The 24,640-nt window shown below is 44.5% G+C and overlaps 1 protein-coding gene across 2 annotated transcripts in view; it reads right to left on the bottom strand.

The window, feature by feature from the left end:
• The window catches only part of SAMD4A (sterile alpha motif domain containing 4A), a 213,957-nt gene that overhangs the window by 43,308 nt on the left and 146,009 nt on the right, over positions 1-24,640 (bottom strand). Inside the window, exon 4 of one of the 2 annotated variants that reach the window (XM_079769481.1) lies at positions 4,991-5,254. The exons of the other annotated variant lie outside the window; for it this stretch is intronic. Within the exon in view, the coding sequence (XP_079625607.1) occupies positions 4,991-5,254 (264 nt within the window). The remainder of the gene's footprint in view (positions 1-4,990; positions 5,255-24,640) is intronic. 2 annotated transcript variants of the gene reach the window in all.

Here is a 24,640-nt window from a genome sequence, read left to right as displayed (position 1 = left end):
TCACATCATAGGCGTACCCAGTTAATTTGTAATGGTGAGGCTGAAGCTCATACCAAAAGAAAACAGACCTCCAATCTCTATCCCTCTCACACTGACAACTGCAACGAGAAAGTCTCACTCTTAGGCCCAAAGCTATGGGCTTCACTAGCCAGAAATCTGGAATGAAGTCCCCCAACGAAGATCAATACAGATAAGCATAATGTTTAAACTGTGCAGGTGAGGAGAGAAGCCAGGGCTCTTTAAAAGGGAGGGCCAGCAAAGGGCATGGTCCACTGTGGTCCTGGCTGGCTCGCCTCCACTAGAATGTTCTACAGGTTCCCACACTCACCCTGCCCCACACTCTCCCCCCAGACTCTTTCTTCTCCTATATACCCTTTGCTATAGATGACACCATGGGCTGTGCAGATGCCCCAGGCAGAAACGTGGGCATCATCCTAGATTCCTCCCACTCCATCAGTCGACATTCCATTAGTGTACATTCATTTCACCAAGATCCTGTGAACTCACTCCTTCGCATTCTCACTGCCAATTGCCTTGGTCCATATTCCTGTTCCTCCTCAATTACTGAAATTCCTTCCAGCTTTCAGTTGGCCTCCAAATCCAGAATCCCCCGTCTCCTTCTCACTTTCATTTATCCTCCACGCTGCTGCGAGGGTCCTATTTCTAGTATGCAAATGTAAGCAGGTCATTCTGCTGCTGAAATTCCTTCAATAGCTTCTACCAACTTCAGGACACAAGGCAAAGTCCTTCATGAAGCCTAGCATCTGGCTCTTCCCTCTACAGACCCCTTTCCCATGTATCCTTAACACTCAAGCTATCGGACCTATTTGGCCAAGTTGTCTCATGCTCTCCCATTTGCTGTTCCCTCTGCCATTCCCTCACCCCCTATACTTGGCTGACCTCTAATCATACTTGGGGACTCAGCTCCAGGCCTCTCCTCCTCTGGGAACTGTCCTTGACTTCCCTCTATTTGACTTAGGGCCCTTCTTGGTACCAACCCTGATCCAGAGCAAGTCTCCAAGACAAGATGTTTTCACAGCTGTACACCTGCATCAGGTATGTTTGTTTCTCGGGTGATAGTGAGTCCCTTGAGGCAGGAACAATCTCTTCCGCCTCTGTCTCCCCAACACAGCTAGTCCAAAGCCTCTCTCAGCAGGTGCTCAAAAAAGCCAACTGACTTGAATGAGGACAAAACAAACCTGTTAATCCATCTTTCTTCCCTTCTCTCTGCTCCCATGTCACATGGCCACATCACCCGTCAACAGCCCTGGCCTTTGGGTAAGTCTTCAGTTGTTGAGTCTCTACATTTCTGAGGACGCGCTGCTAATATGAGGGCGAATATGCTTATTCTACCACAAACGGACTTCTCTTCCACATTTTCTCTTCTTTCTAGGAAAATATGGAAATGTCTTCTTTCCCCTTCTTGGCCACCCTTGGGCTTTGCATGAGAGAAGAGGTAAGAGAGAAGGTTCCACTCACGTGATGCTGAGGGAAAGGGGGATATTAGCACTGAGTACCGACTCAGAGTCAAGACTTGTTCCCCTGGGAGAAGCCACGGTGACGTTTTTTTGTAAAGAACAAGGGCAACTGAATTTAGAAACCACAGCCAGCATATTTAGTCCAAACATGTAAAAGCAGCAGCCTCCCCAGGGAATGCCAAAGAGGGAAGCTTTCCTATTCCCATTCAGGATCTCACTTCTGCCCATTAATTTCTAGATGAGTGGATGATCCCATTCTTCCCGTGGCCTGAGGCATTCCTCTGAGATCCCTGCCCCAAGGGCCAGCCAATCGTGCTTTGGAGCTGACTTAAACCCTCAGGATGGCTATTTACTATAAAAGGAAAAACAAATCAAAGCCGGCAGATGATGCTAATCCTCTGAGAGCAGGAGCTGGTCTACTTGGGAGAGAATTTAGTGAGAATCCCTGGCAGGGAGTGCTGATGCGGAGACAAAAAAAAAGGGTGAGATCGATGTTTATGAAAAAATAAAAAGAGCAAGAATGCTGGGCCGTGAGCTTTATTTCACACTTTTGACCCGAGAGGCACATTCCTCAGGGACAATTCATAGCCAAATCTGGCTGCTCTGTCTAGATGAAAAGGGAGAAAGGGATGAACGCAGTGTTTCAGCAAGGTACGCACAAGCTGTTGGCAAGAACGATGAATTCACACTAAATTAAACTCAATTATGGTGACTTTTCATTCTTTCCCCAAGGTGTGGGGTGAGGGCTGACATGCGTCCCCTGGAGATTTGGAACTCCTCCAAATTCTACTATAGCTTCCTTGTTGTTCCCGTAAACGGGGCGTTTAAAAATTAGAAAAACAGCAATTAGCTGATGGCGTCCCGAGGTGGACCAGCGAGCAGCGGGAAAGGGCTGACCCTCCCGCCAAAGGGCCTGGTCACAAGAAAAAAGAGCTGTGAATCCGCGAGGAAGTACTGGCTCTTTTTAAAAGCACTTCATCGGATTTCATATTTCATTTCTCAGCAAGTAGGAATTAAATCTGGAAATTTAAACCAGCATCTGCTCTTGGACCTGGGAATCAAATGACACACTCCCGGGACAGGCCTGTTCAGGCTGCTTCTCCAGCACTGTCCCGGGGGCCATCCCAGCGGTGGCCACCCCGTGAGGACCTGTCCAGGCAGGGGTGGGGGAGGGGCCCTCGGGTTTCACAAACACTGGGCCCCCAACTCGGGAATGCTGCTGTTTTCAAGCACGGGCGTTTCTACTGAGGATATACTTTTCCCACTAATAGAATCCTTCCTTATCGCTCATGTTCCGTCCTTCAAATATGTGTTGCCCTTTCGTTTGCTAAGGGCTTTGTACTGTAAATCCCAATCCAACTCTTTGGGAGAAGAGCAGCTCCATAGGTCAGCAGATGGTGGGCACACACGGAAGAGAGTCACCCGGTCACCAGTAGCCCTGAGGCCGATAAAGAAAATCTTGGATGTCAGATCTTGTCTGTGTCATTTTTCTGACGGAAGAAGCTCCAAGGAGACAATTCTCATCAACTCTAAAGGAAGGCGCTGAAGAAGCGTATCCAGTATATGGGACAGGCCTTGAACTCTGGAGTATTTGGGCTTTTATTCTAGAACAGGGATAGGACATTTATGCAATTTTTCTTTCATTTATTTCTCTTTAAAAACATGCTCGCTTTACTCATTTCTCAGCTCAAAATGCCAGCAGGCCACGAGCAAGCACACTTTTGCCTACTCTGAGAGAATGTCTAAGGTGTGCGAAAGGCTTCCAGAAGGAGAAAAAAGAAAGAAAAAGAAGGGGGAGTAAAGGGACGAAAGGAAGAAAAGCAAACCAACCTCCCGTACAGAGAGGAGGGACCAGCATTCCTCTCGGGGAGAGGTCTGTATCCGGGTGGACGGCCTTCCCCCGGACCTTCCTTGCCCTTCAATACAAAGGCCAGGCCTCCTTCCCACAGTCACCAGCTAGAACCACACAAGCCACTGCTTGGAAACATGTCCTCCGGACACTCCCCTTCGCCTGGAAAAGTCTGGTCCAGAGCAGCGGCTGCCTCTGCCCGCCTGGGCCCCTCAGGCACTTCGCCGGCCCCAGGACAGCTGCCCTGCTGGCTAACCCAACGCATGGCCCAGCCTCACCTGCGACCCGTCCCCTGGGGCTCAGCTGCGTGAGCACAAAACCGTGTAGCGTAAGTTCAGAAATGGGTTTTGCTACGTCTCCGAAATTATGGCACATTTCCCTGAGAACTGTGTGTGAGAGAGAGGACACATATCCCCTTCATGCCCAAATGAGCCATTGTCAACACTTTTACAGCGAGCCTGTAAACACGTTTAAAGACCCATTGGTATCCTTACAGGAAAACATCAGCACACGCCCCGCATGCTCTGGACACGCAGCACAGGGCCCACCGGGGATGGGATGGGCAGCGCTTCCCTTGCATTCCTTTTTCAGTCTGGTGCTCTCTTACAACTGGCACCTTTCTGGGTAGTTGTGGGTATCTTTCTGTGCCAGGCTTCTGTACAGAGCCTCCTATGTCAACACTGACCCTTTTCAAGGGAAAGATCAGAAACAGCAAAACCTCAGGGCTGCTAATGCCAGCAAAGGCAGTGTTCTCAGAGCCTCCCCCCAGCCTCCGAGGCCCAGACACATGACTAGTTACTGTGTCTCCCTCCTCAATTGTTATTAGTGCATCTCCGATGAGCACCTTTCCCTGAGGACTTCCCCACCCTTGGATAGCTGGTGTCTAGAAATACAGAACACACGAGTCCTCTTTGAACCTATCGTGGGTAATTTGGAGATCTTTATCTCCTGATGAGTCTTTTTTAGAAGAGGGCAGATTTAGAGGGCAATGTAGGAACATTTATTTATGCTGCACAAAAGGTCTGCATCATCTGTATGCAAACCTGTTATCGGGCTTACAAAACACTGTCAGATTCCCAGTGATATTTTCCTATCCCTTCCACAGAAGCAGAGAAGAGGGTTGAGAGGTTTCTTTGGATATCAAAGGAAAAGGGAGAGGGAAAGGAAGCACTGCTACAGTTCTGCATTGAGAGAGATTGGAAAAAAAAAAGACCCTCTGGTTTGTTTTGCTAAATTGTTGAAGGTTCCCTGGCTACGGCAACACACGGCCAAGAAGGTAGAAGGCTGGAGCGGCTCAGCATCTTTACAGATAGGGCAGGCTGAGCACCGGACGGGCAAGCAGCAGATCCTACCAGCGTTGGCTGTGGCTCATTTGATTGTCTGCAAGCCACTGCATTAAAAAGCTGAATTCATTAAAAAGGCCGCTGACCTCTCTCGCCCTGGTCTTGTTTCCCAGGTTTTGGCAAGAAGCCCTAGAAGGGGAATCCGGGCCCTTTCCTCCATGGTCAACCCAGGACGGGAGCTCTGCCCTAGAGGAGCCCAGCACACGGGGCTGGGGAGGGCGTGGGCTCCTTCTCTCTTGCTGGCTCCCTCTCCTTTTACCCTCTGACTCCAGATAAAGAGGGGGGCTCTGTTCCCAGTTGTTTCTCATTCCGTCACTCACCTTTCATACCACTACCTTCTTCTTGGAATGTGTTACGAGCAGTGGTCTGATCTTCTAAGTGTTCACTCCCACCACTTCCTGAAGAGGCTACACTGCTTTGTGGAGACAGGGGGGCATGATCGGATGGGAGGCACTGGGGTCCTCTAGCTCGCAAGTCCTCATGAGACATCCATCCATGTCCTAGAGGCTGGTTTGGCACATTCATGGGTGGGGTAAGGGACACAGATCGTTTCAAAGGGCTGTGGTGTGCCTGGCCTGAGAGAACTGGAAAATAAAAATAAAATGAAATAGGTTATTGCCCCCCCCTTGAGTCTGGGCCACAGAAGAACCCACAATACCCCTGAGAGAAGCCGCTAGCTGTCTCACAACTCCATCAGCGGTCACAGAGGCTGCAGGCCTGGCCGGGCCCTTCCCTTGGGGGTGGATGTAAGGGCCCCGCCTGGACCTCTTGGGGGGGTTGGGTCTCTTCAGGGAGGCTGCACCTACAGTGCCCACATCTGTGACCTTAGCCTTTACGGGCTGGGATCTGGTTTGGGTTCTGACTCTAGAAATCAGGATTCGTAGCAGTTGGGCCATTCATTAGGACAGGCTTGACAGCCTGGCAAAGCGGCCATCTGCCAAGAGTGGCAAAAACATGTGCTGGGCAATTTTTTAAACACACAAAGCTGGCATCACCCGTGTTGTTAGGGTGGACTTCCTGGCCAGCAGGGACCTCTGCTGGGCTGAGCTAGAAGAAGGTGGACTAGACCTTAACCAGGAAATCAGGGGACTATTCCCTCTCAAAGGGGCGCAGGCTTAGCGAGGGCCCCGATGCTAACGCAGATCTCAGGGAACGGACCGGCAGCTCTGTGTGAAAGGGCCGATTCTTTCCCGTGGCTCCACGGGGTGATGCCAAACTTTATATTGAAAACACTTCCAGGTAACAAGGCTTTCATTCAGAAGCCAGCGGGGTGCTCTCGGGAAGCCGGGCATGGTTTCCAGCGGCATGCCCAGCCCTTCCGCACAGTGGGCAACATCTGCGTGGCCCCCGTGTTTAATTTCTTTTCCAGAAAACTAGGAAAAAGCAACACGTCTCACATAACTAGCCAAATTAAATTGAGGTCATTCAAGGGAGGGATTTGACCAAAATCAACGCCGAGGGAGCCGACGTTACCCTCGGCTGGTTTCTCTGGGCGTGTAAAGCGACAGCTTCACAAAAGGAGTCTATTCATAACACCCGCCCAGCGCCGCTTCCTGACAGGTCCAGTTTATTTGGACTCTGCAGGGCTAACATGGAACTGAGCCGCATGCGTTTTAAAACACTTTTCAGGGGAGCCATTAAGGCCCATCTCAGGCTCTAGCCCCTCCAGCGAGGTCTTTGCTCTCCCGGGGCCAGACCAGCATGTCTTTGATGGCGTCAATCTTTCTGTGTTTTTTGGGGGAAGCAGACCCGACATGCCCATGTAGGAAGTTCTGCTTTATGTTAAATTGCATTTGTGGTGGGGCAGCACCCACATAAAGACCTGGCCCGCAGATTGCCTGGGTCCCACTTAAAATGATAAACACCAGAGCCAAAAAGGCTGGGCGTTTTCAGAAAGTGTGTTTGGGACAGCAGTGGTGTGGGCTGGCTCTCGTGGTCAGTGGACATGAACCAGGCCCTGAGAGCAATGGGCTCACACCGCTATTGTCCGTGTTTCCAATTGGCTTTGTGTGGCCAGAAAAGCAGCCTTGTGTATGAAAGGGGCATAGGCAAAAGGGCTAGAAACTTCTTCAGCAGCAACAACAACAACAACAACAAAACAAAAAAGGGGGGGGGGGAGGGGAGCTGCTGAGTTTAGTATTTGTAATCTGAAAAATTTCTAATTTGGGTAGAGTCTATCAAAGGCAAGGAATTATCATCTAACTTAAAAATATGCAAAGGGAATATTACAAAAAAAGATTTTTTTTTTACCCTGACAGGCTGAAACAGCTTGCATTTCCACTAAATAGACTATGGAAGACACTATTTAAAAGGCTCCCTGGAAAATGCATTGCTACCTGGTTGGATCAGAATTAGCAAGAGAAAAAGGAGGAGGGGAAAAAAACCACACAAAACCTCAGGAAAAGAAAAAAAATAAATAAAAAGGAAGCAGCAGCAAAAATGAAGAGAAGCCAATAGGAAGAAAAGCCAGACATCCAGAAAATCCATTTCATGCCTGTCGAAGTATTTATATAAAATTGGGTAGACTTTGTTAGGGCTACCCAAGTGCTGGGATGTTTCAGCTTAGACTAAGTCTTTGCTTTCTGCGACCTTTGCAGTCATTTCAGAATATCTGGCGGGTGCTCTGGATGGTGCCAGCCAAGTATGCCCCAAGTGGACAGGGTGCTCCTCTTCCCAGCCAGGACTGGAGTGAGCCTGAAACCATAGAAACGGACCTTGCCAAAGAGAGATATACAGCTGGTAGCTGATGGAACTGCCTGGTTAACAGCAGTAACTGAATCCACAGCCGTGGGTGATAACACTGCTAAGATCCTTAGATGCTAAGGACAATACCACCATAGGTAGCTGAATTTCATTCTTGGATGGAGCCAATTTGCTTCTTTCCATCTAAAGTTTCCTTAAAGTCCAGGTCACCTCCCTACTGATGGGCATCCTTGGGGAAGGTGTGAACATCCAGGGGAATCCACTAGCTACCGAGAATGGAACTAAATGTGTACCTAACTTAATGGGACTTATAGGGATTTATTCATTGAAATCTACACCCATTTCCTCACACATTCCTGGGCTTGACTGAAGTCACAGGGGATATGGTATGAACTTGGCCTCTGCCTCTAATAAAACATCCATTATACCTCAGGTGCCTGGGCCTTTTCCCAACGACTTTCTACTAAAGGCCCCTCCCTCCCGGTCTAAACCCTAAAGACTCCTACAGCTGGCACAAAACTCAGAAATGTCTCTTTCGGATCACCCAGCCATAGCAACCAAGCAACCTGTCTCCCACTACACTTCTGACCTTCAGAGAGGGCCATGGATTAGAGCCAGGCTGGACATACACCTCGATCAAAGCAAAGTCATGCTGGGCAAAGGCCCGGTTTCTTTAAAGAGAACCGAGGTGAAACAGGCTTGTCTACCTCTGGGGAAGGAGACTGAAGCAGGTCACAGGCGACCTGCCAACAGTGCCACTTTGGGGTGAAGACAGGTCTTCAAGTAGAGGTAACAGCGACCTCAGAGCCGATTTTAACGTTGCTTTGTGTGAGGGAGTACTTTGGCATAAAGTGGCAAAGGGAATAATAATAAATGCCATGGCAGGAAGAGTGCAAGAAAACAGGCCACATGACTGTGGAGTTAAAGAGGTGGCCAGCGGCACAGGATCCACGGTTGGCCCATTGCTCCATTTTATTTTATTTTTTTAACCAGAAGAACTCATCTGAAGTGGTGACAAATAGAGGGAGAATTGATAATCAGGCAAAAATAAATTCCTTTTCCTACGAGAAGGGAGGAGAGGTAGTGGAGAGACACCTGAGAAGCTTGGCAGCACTGTGTTAGTGGCCCCAGGATGACTCCAGCTAGAGGCAGACCTTTTGAATGTTCTCGCTTGCTGACCGCTTCATTCCCCTGTGAGCTGCCCCAAAGTCATAGTCCAATGATGCAGAATGAAGTACATCTTGGAGAAAAAAAAATCCCAGCATATACTAGTAATGGGCAGGTTCCAGTAGAACTCAGGTCCTAAATTCATATTGCATTTGTGACTTCCTAAAGGTGAGAGCGAAGGGCCAACGTGTTTCAGGATGGATTCATCGTTTTGAAAATCAGACTAAAAATTACCCGTGGAGGCAAAATCGTGCCTCTTTTGCTCTGGAAAAACTGTATGTACAGTTTAGATTCAATATTGCTTATATTTTTAGAAACTTCTACAAGAAAGTTCAGACATGTGCACATGTATGTAGTTCAGGCATGTACACATGTATGTATGCATGTACATGTATATGTGTCAGCAGAATACTGTAATTTTGGGGACACTCATACATTCAAAAATAAATAATAAACATTGAATAGGTCTAATTTAAATATGAAAAAGCAGCAAAAATGATGTGTGATGCAAGCACAGAGGGTCTTACAATCTGGCAATGAAGTCTGTCATACTATCAGGGTCAGCCAACTCCTTTGACCGCATCAAACCTCGATTTCTCTTTCATCTCCAAGCATCTTTACTGTGACTCATTCCAATGCCTTTTTAGGGGAAAATGCAACGCCTGGCTCTGGGTGCTGTTCCTTTAAGTATTTTCTTGATAGCCTGGACATCTATTTATTTACCATTTCCTTCGACCATCTTTGACTTCTGTCTCAATTTGTAATTAGTTAAATAAGATTTAGGGAAAAACTTTTCAGGATATTTAGTGCTCTTTTAAGAAAATGAGGTATAACTACTTTTTTCTTGCCTCCTAAGATGACAAATAACAGGGTTTGTAGAAAGAGAAAGGCTTGGGAAACTGGTCCAACTATCGCCTTGGTCCACCGTCAGGTTAAGTGTTATACATCACTGTCAAAGAGGGAAGTGATCCCCATAAGCAAACAGTCCAGATTACTGAAGCTTGATCTTATACCAAACTCTATCATAATAAACTTCAATGGAGATCTTTTAAAGACACGTTATACATTTTTCTGCTCTCTTTAAATTTACACATTGAATGCAACTTATGCTTTAAAAATTATTGTTATGAGCAGAGTCATAATTGTGGCTTAGAGCTGGAAGCACCCTGAAAGACAACATAATTCAGTAATTCCCAAGTTGTAAGCTGTGGGCCCCATGGTTGTCAAAGACCTGAGAGTCCCTATGTGCACCCAGCTTTGTTAGCAGATGAAATACTGTGCTATCAATAGTTTTCACATGTATGTAAAGAGTTATTAGAATTTATAAAAAATAAATTTAAATGTTGCTGAATTTATACCTCTTTTTTGTCATTTTTAAAAATTTTTTTTGTTGTTGTTGATTTCAGAAAGGGAGAGGGAGAGAGAGACAGAAACATCAACGATGAGAGAGAATCATTGATTGGCTGCCTTCTGCATGCCCCACACTACATGCTCTAATCACAGAATCGAACCGTGACCTCCTGATTCATAGGTCAATGCTCAACTACTGAGCCATGCTCTGTTCCCAATTGTTTTAGTTGTTAAAAATTGAGTCGTGAACTCAATAAGCAAACCGAGATGACTGCTGCTCTCTGCTCTCTCTACGGAGTGAGGCTTCCATAAGCAATACTCAGGAGCTTGTGGGCTTCAAGTCCTCTGTGTGCCTTTCCTAGTTATTCTATCTCCTCAGACCATTATTTCTTATTGCTAACACTGCATTTTTCCACCTATTTCCAGTATTTGCATTTTGTTCTGGAGTCTAGAATCTAGACAGCTGAAACTGACTTTAGGAAAAAAAGACATTAAATATCCCCATACTCCTAATGTCATCCTCTTTCATCAAACCAAATAACCTGCCTTCTCAACCCAAGCTTGGGTTCTGCACCCTCATCAGGACCGTATGAGATCAGCCGCATAGACACAATTTGCAATTTTAATCTTTCTTCTTCTTAAGCTAGTCTCCCCATTTCTAACTTGAGAATCTGTCCTTCTTGCAGAAAAACTCGTGCTTTGTAAATTTTTCAAATTCTAGATACTCATGTGATAGAACTCAACCCAATTGCTATCACAACTCAACTTTTCAAAAAGAACTCATTCTAATTTGGGGATTTTAGAAAGTAGAATGAGAGGACTAAGCACTTGCATATGATTTTAAAATATTACCTTAGGATTTCTTTCTTAAATTAAAAGGTCCTGGCCAGTTTTCTACTCTGGTGATGTATGCTGCATGTCCACATAGTAAGAAAAAACACAGGGGTCCAGCTGATGTGGTTCAGTGGTTGAGCATTGACCTGTGAACCTGGAAATAATGGTTCGATTTCCCTTCAGTGCACATGCCTGGGTTGCAGGCTCGATCCCCAGTAGGGGGTGTGCAGGAGGCAGCCAATCAATGATTCTACCTCTCTTTCCCTCTCCCTTCCTCCCTGAAATCAATAAAAAAAAAAAAAGAAGAAAGGAAAAACACAGGGAATATTCTACTTGTATGTTGCTAAAGGTGTGTTTTAACAATCTTTTCTAGATCTACTTCCAAAAGACATTCAGAAGTATCAGTAGAACCTTTGGCGAATACACCAGTCTACGAGCTTACAACATATGATTCTTAAGTTTTGCTGCAGGATATGGTTTGATAATTTTCAAGTTTAAAGGCAAAAAATGTTCAACACATTGCCTGCTGTAATATACAGTAGCTGCTATTGTTTCTAAGTTATTGGGGGAGTGTTTCTGTCCATGCCCTTGGGTTTGGTCTGCTCATCAAGCATCTTTCAGGTGCCGTCCCAAGAATTTCTTCTAAGAGCACCGATTTCAGAGCATCGAAGGAACTGCTCCTAAAGGCTTTCCATGTTCAAAGAATAGAGTTCTGCTAACACCACTTGTATGAATATTTCAGGCATTTGCTTAAAAACAAACAAAAACAACTGACGTTTTAGCAAGGCTCAGTGGTGAAACGACATTAGACCCCGATTCCTCTTCTTTAGTTGGTTTTGTGGTACCACAACCAGTAATCTGGGGCCCTGTGGTGGGAATCTTTGGGGAAGAAAAGATTAATAGGAGTACAAGAATACATTTTTTTAAAAAAAACAAACAAAACCAGAATATTTGATCAGTGACATCATGCAAAAAGAAAAAAAAAGAAAAGACAAAGTAACACCAGTCGCATTTATGGCCAAGTATAGATTTGTGTAGGGAGTGGGGGCAAAGAGTATTAATTACTAAGGTTAAAATTAACATGCTCTGCCCTCGTGGCTTCAGGAAACAGATTAAAAGCAAATCTGGAAGGTTATATGCCTCAACTCTGCATGCTTGCTCTTTGTTTCTTGTCCAAAGGTTTGAAAAACCAGTGCTCACAACATCTGGACACCAGAAGATGATTCCCCCACACAGCTTCAGACTCCACCTCATTCTGGGGGGGAAGAGCAGGGAACATGCTACCAAGCCAAGATGTGGTTGGTGGACGGGGAGTTCCCGACAAGCCCGGGAGGAAGCCACACGCCCTGGGAAGACAAAGTGTATGCTTGCCTGTGCAACAAAGCCAAACAAATGGACACCCTGGAAGAGGAGAAAGCCGCAAAGAACATCACAACGGGGTTGACAAATACACACAGCGAAATCTCTTCCCCCCAACCCCCCCGCCCCCCCGAAACCTCATCTCCACTCGGCACTGAAGCGAAAGCATTCTGGTGCAGGAGAAGTACCTGAGAGGCTTTCCCAGTAACCTGAGTCCTTGTCACCCGTGTCAGCTCTTATTACTCTAAGGACGGCTCAGCCTTTGGGCAGAGCAAAGATGTATGTGTCTGCCTTCACATTATCACTTAAACATTTGGGCTTTTAGGAAGCAAATGAGAATGTTTCTGGCAGACTTTTATAGCTGCATTAATCTTTGGGACATTTCATTTGTCCTCTCTTGTCAGTTTCTATAATGGCAAAACTGGGTGTCATCCCGTAGAAAACCTTTTTTAGATAACTGCTCTTTGACGTTACATTGTCACTATTTATGAAATAAGTTAGACCAGAAGCCCATCTACGTACATTTTATAGAAAATAGCAGAATTTTACTCACAAATTTAACTTCAACTCAAGCAGTTTTAAAAGGAAACTCCTCTCATTCCATTCTATCAAAACCAATGACATCAACCATGGAAATAGTTTAACACCACTGAAGCAGATGTTTAAGCCAATTCAAGGAACTGTGGGATCAGCCCAGCCATTTCTAAAGTTCCTGTGCATTGGGTCAACTTCTACTTTCCTGCATTATGTTTCTTTTCATGTGTATAGTTATATCTTTATGCACTTAACCCTGAGGTTTGTCCATGGAATTTCTACTCACATAGAGAGTGAACTCATGTCCAGAAATGAGCTTTGATAAAGCTGCAGAATTTGAATTATTTTTTATGACACCAAGAAAATAATTGAGTTAAGCAAGTGGCCAGGAGTGGATTTAAGTGGATATTTCCTTTGCTGTTTTCCAATGTGTCTGTAAAAAATGCTCTAGTCACTGTGTTTAAGGAAGAGAGGTGGTAGAGAAATTCAGAAAGATTGATGTTTGATGACAAAATCTCCCTCCTACCCCTTTCTAAGAAGATAACTCTAAATTGTAACTGGGGACCTCAGCTCACATGCCTATCCAGGGAGTACTTCTTAGGCTTAACAAAATACAATGTCCACCTGTGTTCAACAATGCCCAGGCTGCTAACAGAGCATGGGTACCAGCAAAGCAATCCAAGTTTGGAACGGCAAAGAGCCGGGGTTTCATGACTGAGCAACCAGGCCCCCCTGAGAGCATCGGTCTCAATTTACGGTCAGAGTCACTGGACAAATCATCAGGGTATCATCCTTTTACATCTTGACACCACTAGCAACACTTATCCAAAGGAGAGGTGGGTCAATCACTTGAAAGGGGCTAATAAGGAATATTTTACAATCTTGTCTACTAACTCTGTCTTGCTAAATTCCAGACATAGTCTTCATGGTTGCTGGAGGTTAAAGTTTCCCAGATAAGAGGGCAAAGTGGCTTTTAAAAGCAATGGCACTGAGTAGGCAAGGGCCGGCATCATTAGCAGATGCATGAAGCTACTGCCATTAGGGTCTCAACTTAGCACCAGCCAAATGCATGACTGGTGCCAGGATTTCTCTGAGCGTGAAACTCTGAACCTTTGCCTCAATCAAGCAACATTCTTTTTTTTTTTTTTTCTTTCCTTTCTAGTGTCAGGAGAAGGGTTGTAACTAATTGGAAATGTATTACATATTCCTGACTAATTCTTAACTTAGTTCCTTGATAAAAGGATGAGAACTGGAGATTCTCAGCACTGTGGCTAGTAGGGCAATTTACTGATTAGTGAACTGGTTCTTGTTTTCATTAAAGCATCCATCTAAATGTCAACTGTAACAATACACATTAATGACCATTCAAAAAAACTCCACAATTTGAGCTTACGTTGCTAATCAGATGATTTTTGTTGCTGCTGTTGTTGTTAATTAAGAGCAACCGGACGGTTTTAGGGTCTCCTGGCTTCTTAATTATATTTGATTGAATCACCATGTGATTCAAGACAAGCTCTTGAGACATCAACACACCCCAATTCCCGCTTTCGCTTCTATTTCAGCCTCTTCTTGAATTCGAAACTGTCACAACCTGACCCCGTGGGTGTTGGAACACGAAGAGATTGGTACTGCGTTTGTAAAATTGATTTACTGTGGTCTGTAATTACACATAACGATTTGAATGTTTGACTTGGCACTGCATTTTTCATTTAAACCATACCGTTCTTCCCTACCCCAGAGAAACAGCGTTTACGTAATTGCTCTCAACTCATCTACTTGGGTATTATAAATCAGTCCTGGAATAAAAGACTTCCAGAGACTCTGCAAGCATGAGGTTCCTGGAATAATTCAGCCCCCGACCGGTCTAGTTTAAGAATAGGCTTGAAGAGCATGAATTTCTTAGTGGATATGACGTGGCAGGGCTATCAGGAGCCTCCGGATCCCAGCAGCAGAGAGAACAGCCGTTGGACTATCAGGAGGGCTGGCCTGAGCTCCCAAGGCCAGCGCAGGTCCACAGGTCGGCGGCACCCTTTGCTCCTCGTCTACTCTGGGTCCTCCTTCACCTGTCAGGCAAACTGTAGAGCGTGCGTGTCCCTCTATTACATGTCTTATATACCCTTGATCCTCATTATTCACAGAGTCTGTATTTGCAAATTCACCTGTTTGCTAAAATATATTTGTAGCCTCAAAATCAGTACTCGCAGCATGTTCTTGGTCATTCTTGGACGCACTCAGAGTGGCGAAAATCGGAGTCCCTGATGCACACGCTCCTCACTGAGGCAGGATGGACATTGGTCCGCCTTCCTGTTTCAGCTCACACTATAATCAAGTGTCCTCTCTGGGGTCTTTTTAGTGTCCCATTTGTCTAATTTTGGTGCTTTTTGTTGGTGAATTTGCTGTTTAAAATGGCATAGTGCTATGGATGGACCTGGAGAGTATTATACTAAACAAAATAAGCCCGTCAGAGAAAGGTATCACATGATCTCACTCATATGTGGACTCTCATGAACAAAATAAACTGATGAACAAAACAGAACCAGCGACATAGAAGCATGGAACAGACTGACAAATCTCACAGGGAAGGTGGGGGACGATGGGTGGGTGGGAAGAGATCAACTGAAGAACTTGTATGCATATATGCATAACCCATGGACACAGACAACAGGGTGGTGAGGGCCTGGGTTGGGGGGCAGGGGCAGGCTAGAAGAGCTCAATGGGCGGAAAAGGGGGGACATATGTAATACTTTCAACAATAAAGATTTAAAAAATAATAAAATAAAATAACATGGCATAGTGCTGCCCTGGCTGGTATGGCTCAGTTGGTTGGAGCATTATCCCATACACTGAAAGGTTACAGGTTCGAGTCCCGGTCAGGGCACATGCCTAGGCTATGGGTTTGGTCCCCGGCTGGGGTGCATACGAGAGGCAACTAATCAATGTTTCTCTCTCATGTCGATGTTTCTCTATATCCCTTACTTTCTCTAAAACCAATAAACATATACTCGGGTAAGGTTTAAAAGAATAATAATAATAATAATAATAAAAAATAGCAGTGCTGAGGTGCTGGCCAGTGTTCCCAAGTACAAGGAGGCTATGATGTGCTTTACAGAGAAAATGGATGAGTTAGATTAGCTCCATTCACCCATGAGTTATAGTAGTGTTGGCCATGAGTTCAATGTTAATGAATCCAATAATATAGATGAAATAAAATGTCTTTAAACAGAAACACACATAAAACAAAGTTATGTATTAATCAGTGGATGAAAATGTGAGTCTTGCAGGAACCCACCCTGTATGTCCCCAGGAGCAATGATTCAATATTTGTGAATTTAGTGTTCACGGTGACTTTACAACTACTGCCAGTCATAGGAATTGATCGTATGTATATATTGATACAAACTCTTCATTCCGCTTCCCTGCCTGTGACCTTTTATCACATTTGCCATGTTTTTGTCTTAGGCTAGTGGTTCTCAACCTTGGCTGCACATTCAACTTCTTTGGAGCCTTTAAAAAATCCTGATACCCAGGCCCCATCCTAGACCAAGTAATTGGAAATCCCTGTAGTGGGGTTGAGCATCTGTAATTTTAGATGCGCCTGGCTGGTTGTTTTGTTGTGTTTTTTTAAAAAATATATTTTTATTGATTTCAGAGAGGAAGGGAGAGGGAGAGAGAGATAACAACATCAGTGATGAGAGAGAATCCTTGATTGGCTGCCTCCTGCATGCCCCCTACTGGGGATCGAGCCCATAACCCGGCATGTGCCCTTGACTGGAATCGAACCCAGGACCCTTCAGTCCACAGGCTGACACTCTATCCACTGATCCAAACCATCTAGGGAGAGCCTGGGTAGTTTTAATGGCTAGCCGGGGCTGAGAACCACTGTCTTACCAGTGGTCGGCAAACTCATTAGTCAACAGAGCCAAATATCAACAGTACAACGATTGAAATTTCTTTTGAGAGCCAAATTTTTTAAACTGAAACTTCTTCTAACGCCACTTCTTCAAAACAGACTCGCCCAGGCCGTGGTATTTTGTGGAAGAGCCACACTCAAGGGGCCAAAGAGCCGCATGTGGCTCGCGAGCCGCAGTTTGCCAACTACGGTCTTAGGCTATCTCCTTGCCTCAGTGGTCTCCAAACTCTGTCCCACACCCTAGACATCTCAAACCTCCCCAGGTTGGCTGCTGCTTCTGCCTGGTCTTACAAACATGCTCCCAAAGATTAGAGGCATCTTATTTACTTTTCAAGTGGCTTTTAAAATACAACATATAAATCATTGCTTCACCCAGTAATATATCTTGTTTGCTTTGGGTTCACATGCAGAATTCTGCTCAGACTCGTCAGCCCAGGATTTTATCACTCTTGCCCTGCCCTCCAGGTAAAATAAATTATATTCTGGTACCAGAATTCCAACCCAAACAATACCTGGGCAGAAATTTCTAATGACTCCCTAGACAAATGTTTGGACTTTTGGGCAACAGTGTCTAACCTCTTGCTGTGGCCATTCACGCTAGCTGAGCAGGAAGAGTGAGTCAGGGGTCAGCCCAGGTCCTCTCTGACTGTGAATCGGCTTCAGAAAGCTCCGAGCACATTTCCTCTTAGTCTGGAAACTCGGTTGGTGCGAGGACCCCTGATTCCCAAACGACAAAAACTTGTGCTCTAGATCCATGGACCAGCAGCGCTGGCAAAATCTGGGAGCTTGTTAGAAAGGCTGGACTCTCAGGCCTCACCCCAGATCCACTGAGTCAGGATCTGCATTTTAAGATCCTAGGAAATTTGTGTGCACATTCAAGGTGAAGTGCACTGGCCCAACTTGCCGGCTGGACACGTGTTCTCTTGATGTTGGCGTCAACCACAACAAAATCAGCCTACTGAAGTGAGAAGAATTTGGGACTTGGGTTGGAAGCCATATAACCTTTCAGTGCCTCAGTTTCCATGCTTAGTAGATATGTTTCCCCTATTAGTAGATAATGGGGAAATATCAAATTATTTAATGTACATGAAAATGTTTTGCAAACTCTAAAGTGCTATAGAAATATTAGTCATTAGTTGTCAGATTAAGAATAACCCAATATAAACCAACACTGCTAATGGAAAAATCAACTCAAAGTACTAGCCAATCTAAGGACGTTCATGGAGCATTTTCAGCATGTTGCATGTGGTATGAAAAATATCTCTGCTTACTTGATAGTGTTTCACAGATGTACAAGAGATGAATTTTCCACCCTTTTCATACCAAAGAGAGTGCCGTCCATGCTCTTTCAGAATCCTTATCTACAGGGACAGACTTTCCTCCGTCCCAATCAGAATAATCTTCCTTTGATTCCGACTCAACAACCTGGTCTTTCCTCCCCCGCATTTTAAGTGCTCACATTTCATTTCTATTTTCTGAAGGGTCCGGGTATGCAAATCTCCTTCGTTTCCATTAAATTTCAGTGTTCAGAACGTCTCATGAGACCTTCTCCTTGTCCTGACATTGGTAAACAACACTGACAGACAGAAGTCCTTACTGAAGGACTCCGTGATAATCAGAAATTTAAGCTAAGAACCTATTACGTGGGCGGGTGACACTGGGTTCTGCACATGCAAAGCAAGGAATTGGAACAGATGAATTCATTCATTCACTCATTCATCAGACATTTGTTGAGTGCCCATCGTGTGCCACACTCTCAGAGCTGAGGGCACAATGATAAAAGAGCTATTGCAGCCCAGTGGATGATCTCTCAGCCCCTCGCTCAGCAGCTCTTCAGTGATGCTATTTATTAGCATCTTTCTGCAGTGCCATTCTCATTTGGACAAGATATTGTCCCCACATTATTTATTTCTCCATATTTTTTAAGTCTGCCTTGTAACACCAATAGAACAGCCAGCCAGGGTGTCTGGGTAAAGGAGCTGCCAGCTGCTCACCGCAGGCTAGATTCTGGAAAAGGGAAGGCACTAAATTAGATCATTCCTCCCCCTTCCTGGCTCAGCCCAATGCTCTCATTTCTCCTGCACATTTTAGGCTCTCATGAAAGTGTGACTGAATGACTGAATTTCAGACTCCTTATTCTGTTTTCCTTCTTGACCTGCCCGGGGCTGGGGATAATGTACTGTCATTTCCCCAGATGCAACCTAAACGACCCATCCATAAGCACTGCCTTCCCTCTGAAGAGAAGGCCATATGAGACTGAGCACAACATCCCTAGCTACCATTTGCCAATGCTGAGTAAGTAAGTATCAGGTACTCAGCCAAATATGTATACATATTGCTCCATATAATCCTCATCTAATGCCTTCTAAGGTAGGATCCATCATTGTTCTCCCTGCCTCCTCCCCCAGCTCCACCCCCGCCCAACAAACACACACATTTCACAGATAGGAGGCTGAGGTGCAGAGAGTAGGGGACTTATCAAAGATCAGACAGCTAGGAAGGGGCAAGAGAGAATCAGGTTCAAAGTTTAAGGTTCTTTAACTTTCAAGCCTGCGTTCTTAAGCCCAATACCACATGGATTCTCATGGCAGAAGGAACTCTGGGTTTAGGCTTTCAGCCCTGACACTGAACTCTCAATATGCAAAACCCTGAGCAAGTCTGTTGGCTCAAGGTCTCAGTGTACTGGAAAACAGTTACAACAATGGCAGTACCTCTTCTACCTCCTTCCCATGGTTGCTGTGGGATCAGATGCTGCCTGCATCATCCATCCATCCAATTTTGCTAAGCATCTGCCATTTGCTGAACATATGCTGGATACCAGAAACGATGATGAAGGCCCACTAAGATGATGTATGAAATATACTTTTGAAATATGAGTTGTTACCTTCCTATAGAAAGAGTTTAAGCTAACCTCCTTATTTATTCACTCATTCAACAGTGAGCATCTCTATGCACAGGGCACTGTGCTAGTCATTAGGGCTACAGATGCCAAAAAGAGTATAATATAAGACAGAACTGCACAGATGCAAGAAGTATCTTCCATCATTGATTAAACCATCACCTTGCATCATTTAGAAGCACACAGCAGCTAGGAGCTGTAAGGCAGTGTTAATATTCTAAGTAACACTCTGCATGAAGGTAAAGAATTGCTGAAGGAAGTAAAAATTTTAGGTGATTTCAATTTCAATTAATTTGTCACAATATCTTAAGGACTCATAAGTGTGTTTTTTAAAGTATATTTTTATTGATTTCAGAGAGGAAGGGAGAGGGAGAGATATAAATATCAACAATGAGAGAGAATCATTGATAGGCTGCTTCCTGCACGCTCCCCCCCCCCCTGCCATCCCCACTGGGGATCAAGCCTGCACCCTGGGCATATGCCCTTGACCAGAATCGAACCTGGGACCCTTCAGTCCGCAGGCCAGTGCTCTACCCACTGAGCCAAACTGGCTAGGGCTCATAAGTGCTTTTGAGGAGGTGGTAATGCACTAGGACCAGATGCCTCTCTGAATCCCAGTCCTCCATTTCAGGATGACAGTATCAGGGGAAAGATATGAAAGTCAAAAAGGCTCTCCTCTCTTGCTTCTGTGGTAAATATGTTGTTTCCTTGCAAGCTGGCCATTCCATGCAATAATTTAAAATCCATGGCTCTAAGTAGCATGAAGATTCTCTACCACTGAATCTGAAATCACCTGCATCTCTTTTCCATTTGGGCTTTCCCCAGATGGCTCACAAAGCTTATGGTTTTGGTCTTGTGTGGGAGTTCTGAGGGCAGAATCAGGCAAGCATCTGCATAAAAAGCCAAACCAGAATATTTTCATTTTAAATTAGAAGCTGGAGGAGCAACAGACTTAAGAGAAACAACCTAGCCACCGTCCACCCCCCCCCCCCCCGCTCTTCGAAGATGTAAGATAACCATGCTATTTCCCCTAAATGAAAAGCTGTGCTTTAAGAATGGTCCCTCCTGAAATGAACACTGACTCACCAGGTGCTCAGTGGGGTGGGTGTTGAGCTTTTCATTCCTTAGTCAAGCCCTCAAAAGAATTGGCAGAGAGCAATGCCAATGTTTCATTGAATACATAGATGCTGTTGTTTAAATGTAATGGAATTGGTCCTGATGGAATGTTAATGACGGTGCTACCTTCTTGGGCTCTGCCTCCAAAAATATTATTTTCCGAAGATTGGAATGTGTAACACTGCAATTTGTTTCCCCCATTTATTTACCGTCTAATTATCTCAGAATTCCAGAACTTTAAAGCTGGAAGGAACTTTAAAAATATGACTTAGGAATCACCTAACCCACCCCTTGCCATTTTATCTCTCTGTCAGAGACCTAGAGAGATACAGCGATTCCCAAGTTAACTCAACAAAATTGATATTGAAGCTAAGACTAGAACGTCAGTGTTTTTGGTCTTCACGATTCATATTATATCAGTGGTCACTAGTCTTCATATCAATGACATTGGTAGAGAGGGGAAGAAATATAGGTCTGTGATATAAAACATATAATCCCTCATTTAACACCAGAGTAATGCATTGCAGAATCTAAATGTTGAGGCCTATAGATCTGTACAACAGTGTAACTATCAGGAAAAGTTCCATGTTGAAGTGGGAGTTATAGAGAAGTTAAAGATACTTTAAATACTTTCCATTAAGTTTACACTTGATCTTAGCCAAAAGGCTGAGAAGCAATTCCATTAAGTTCAAGAGACAGATTTTTCCCCACTTAAAATCAATGGCTATCAGTAGTTTAAAGTTTGGTTTCATTACCTAATCCTCAGTGATTAAAATAATTAAGGTAGTTATTATCAGGCTATAGACATTGTATAAGGAGATCTACATTACATGTCATTCATTCGTTTATTCATTCAACAAGTATGTATTCAACATCTAACAATATGCTAGGCAGTATTTGGGGCAATGGGAAGACTGCAGTGAACAAAATCACATCCTTGATCTCTTGGAATTTATATTCAAGTGGAGAGTTAGATAATAAACAAGTAAATTAAACTAGACTTTCAATTTATGCAGCTGTTACTCTGTTCCTTCAGCAAATTCACTAAAATGACAGCAAAGACATAAACCCACAAGGAAACGGATGCAGGAGAGAGATGACTGGAGATGACAGTGGGTATCAGCGGACCACTGGAGTCAACATAATTTTGGAAACTGGAAAACAGAAGGACATGGGATAACCAAGTAGACCAAAGCAAGGTAGCATGTATGCCCATAGCAAGGGAAATCATGAAGTTCACACGGCAGCACTCCCAAGAAGTTCAGGACTCAGAGAGCAGGTACCTCTGAAGGCAGAGGTGCAGAGAGGGGCCGAAAATAGGAGGCTTCGGAGAAAGTATGTTGAAGGTACAGAGAGACCCTTAGGTTCTCTTTCCCACCCCACAAAAACCAGGTGAGTCTCCTCTTAGCATCTTTCTTCTAACAGTCCCTAGAACCAGGAAATCAGGCCTCTATCTTTCAGGAGGAAACAAGGATTCCTCCAGGGCAGTGGTCGGCAAACTCATTAGTCAACAGAGCCAAATATCAACAGTACAACGATTAAAATTTCTTTTGAGAGCCAAATTTTTTAAACTTAAACTTCTTCTAACGCCACTTCTTCAAAATAGACTCACCCAGGCCATGGTATTTTGTGGAAGAGCCACACTCAAGGGGCCAAAGAGCCGCATGTGGCTCGCGAGCCGCAGTTTGCCGACCACTGCTCTTGGGGAAATGGGCACTCTATGAAAAAGAGAATCATAGCTAGTGATATGTGTGAGTCCTCAACAAACAGCCAGGCCAGGTCCCTATCTAATCTCTCTGTGATGAAATTCACACACACCAGGTTTTAGTGCCTTCCTCTTCAATGAAAGAACTCTTGTTTGAGAGACAGGGTCCAAAACAAACTCCAAATACGGGAGCAGAAAAGGACTTCAGAAATCTATTGTTAATGTCTTCAGAGATATTAGAAAAAGTTTTTACCCGTGAAACAAGAACAGAATGCAAGACAAAAAAAGATCATTCAAAGAATAATAAAGAACTCTTGCAATTTGAAAATATCATAGCAAGAACTTACAAATTATATAGTAAGTTTGAAAGATAACTTTATAGAAATCACCTAGAAAGTAGAACAAAAAGACTGAAAGTAGGGGAGAAAAGTTAAGGAAATTAGAGGATTGATAGAGAAGAGTTATTTACATAATTAAAAGGAGTACCTGGAAGAGAAACTTTAGGAGGTGGATCCAAGTTGGGGCAATTTTGGAAAATCAGACATATCTTTGAACTACAGGACTTGAGGGAAAGCAAACATCTCTAGCACCAAAGACCCCAACTCCACTCTGTGATGGGCTTAGAGACAGGACTCCCACTGGAATCCTCAGGACTGCCATGGACTTGTTTGAGGTAGAAATTTCACTAATTTTTGGATAGACTTGGCATTGGGATTCTATAGAGTCTTTAAGTTGAAGATAAATCTAGGTGTCAAGCAGGTTTCCTCTAGCATTCCAACAGCTCAGCCAAAGCTCTATTCAGATCTTTGCCAGTCTGGAGGGTTCCCAGGGGCTGAGTCTAAGCTAACTGATTGAAAAGAGTGAGAGGCAGAGCAGAAAGATGTTTCTCTGCCCGCTTCTTCCTCAAAGCCTGGATTCTTAAGTGAATCACCCTAGCAAATGCTTCCTTTCTCCCAGTCCATACCACTGAGGGTGGCACGGTGGTCTCACAAGGTCAACTTCTCTGGAAGTAAACCATTTACCCAATATGAGGAAGTTCCAGCCAAAGCAATCTCCTGGGTCAAGGAATTTCAGCAACCTTTTCTGCTTGAATCCCATCAGGTTGAGAGTTTGACCCCTGAGTGTGTATAAAGCTTCTTACTCCTACGCCATCAGAGGGGCAGCCAAAAATGAAAGGCCTTAGTGAAGGATAGGAACTTATCTTTTTTCCTGGCCACTCTGTGGCTATTTTCAGTGTGAAGACCCAAGAAGTAAACATGAAATCCTTCACTGGCTCTGTCCTTTAAGAAAAAGCGCTTATTTCTTGTATTGACATTTCTACAAAGTTTGTTCATGCAACTGCACAAGGATGGAAGGCAGCTCACATGCAGGTGCGTAGACATGAGTGAGGAGATGGTCACGAGTGTGACCCTGGCGTTGAGCTATCCCAGCAGAGCCCTTAAAGAGCTTTTCTCTGAGCAACTGCTTCTCCAGCACCCCATAATTAGCCTGCTCTCTGGACTGCATGCAGATGGAGTGGCTGGGGAAGAGAAGCAAGAGAACAACTCTAGAAGCAAATACAAATTAGGCAGCTGTCTAGCCAGAGAGAGATCACCAACAGAAAATTAGGAAAAGAACTGGGACCATACGAAGCTTTAAATTCTTTTTCACAGATCTCACAGGCTTGAAAAGAAAGCCTCAAGCAACACATCGTTTGCTTGCAAGCCATCCACCTTCTCTGAGCACTGACAATACTCATTCCTGAACAGCGGGGAGCTATGCAACAAGCTGGCCTTGAATTTAGGATCTGCAGCTCAGGTCCAGACTTAGGGACTTGGCTGGTCTCAACCACATTGTCGGCCTCATAACCAAAGCAGAGACCCTCTTGGGAGTCAGAAACTCTCCTACTTTGAAGCGAAGCCCACAATGCTTTGAAATTCCAGATGAATTTGGAGCTACATTGTCAGAAGTAAACAAACACACAAATGTAGTCATTTTTACCCAAAGATGCCATTATTGTACTTGTCGTAAGCTCTGACTTTTAGAATAACAAATGTTAAGTTGGGATATTAAAATTACCCTGCTAAACCTAGTAGAGTTAATAAACAATATCACAGGCACAGAATAATTAGAATAATTCCTCAGATAACGATGAGCATATATAAAGAATTCCCTTTCTCACAACCTATCTCCTTGGGGCCAAATGACTACTTCAAAATTCTTCCAATTTTACAAGTGTGCTGCAGTCTTGAGCATGCTCCCACCGCATCCAGTGGATGCAGACCCAGGCATCATTCTAGCCAAGCCCTTACGTCAATCTCTCCTCAACAAGCTCTCTCTCCGGCCCCTGAAAGTATTCAGGAAGACTTCCCTCTGCGTTTACAAACTCAGCCTGAGGTGGGAACGAGTGGCAC

The sequence above is a fragment of the Cnephaeus nilssonii genome, assembly GCF_951640355.1.
Source record: "Cnephaeus nilssonii genome assembly, chromosome: 4".
In the NCBI taxonomy this organism is placed as follows: domain Eukaryota; kingdom Metazoa; phylum Chordata; class Mammalia; order Chiroptera; family Vespertilionidae; genus Cnephaeus; species Cnephaeus nilssonii.
The sequence above is the reverse complement of the archived record's forward strand: the minus strand, read 5'-3'. Positions and strand labels throughout refer to the sequence as shown.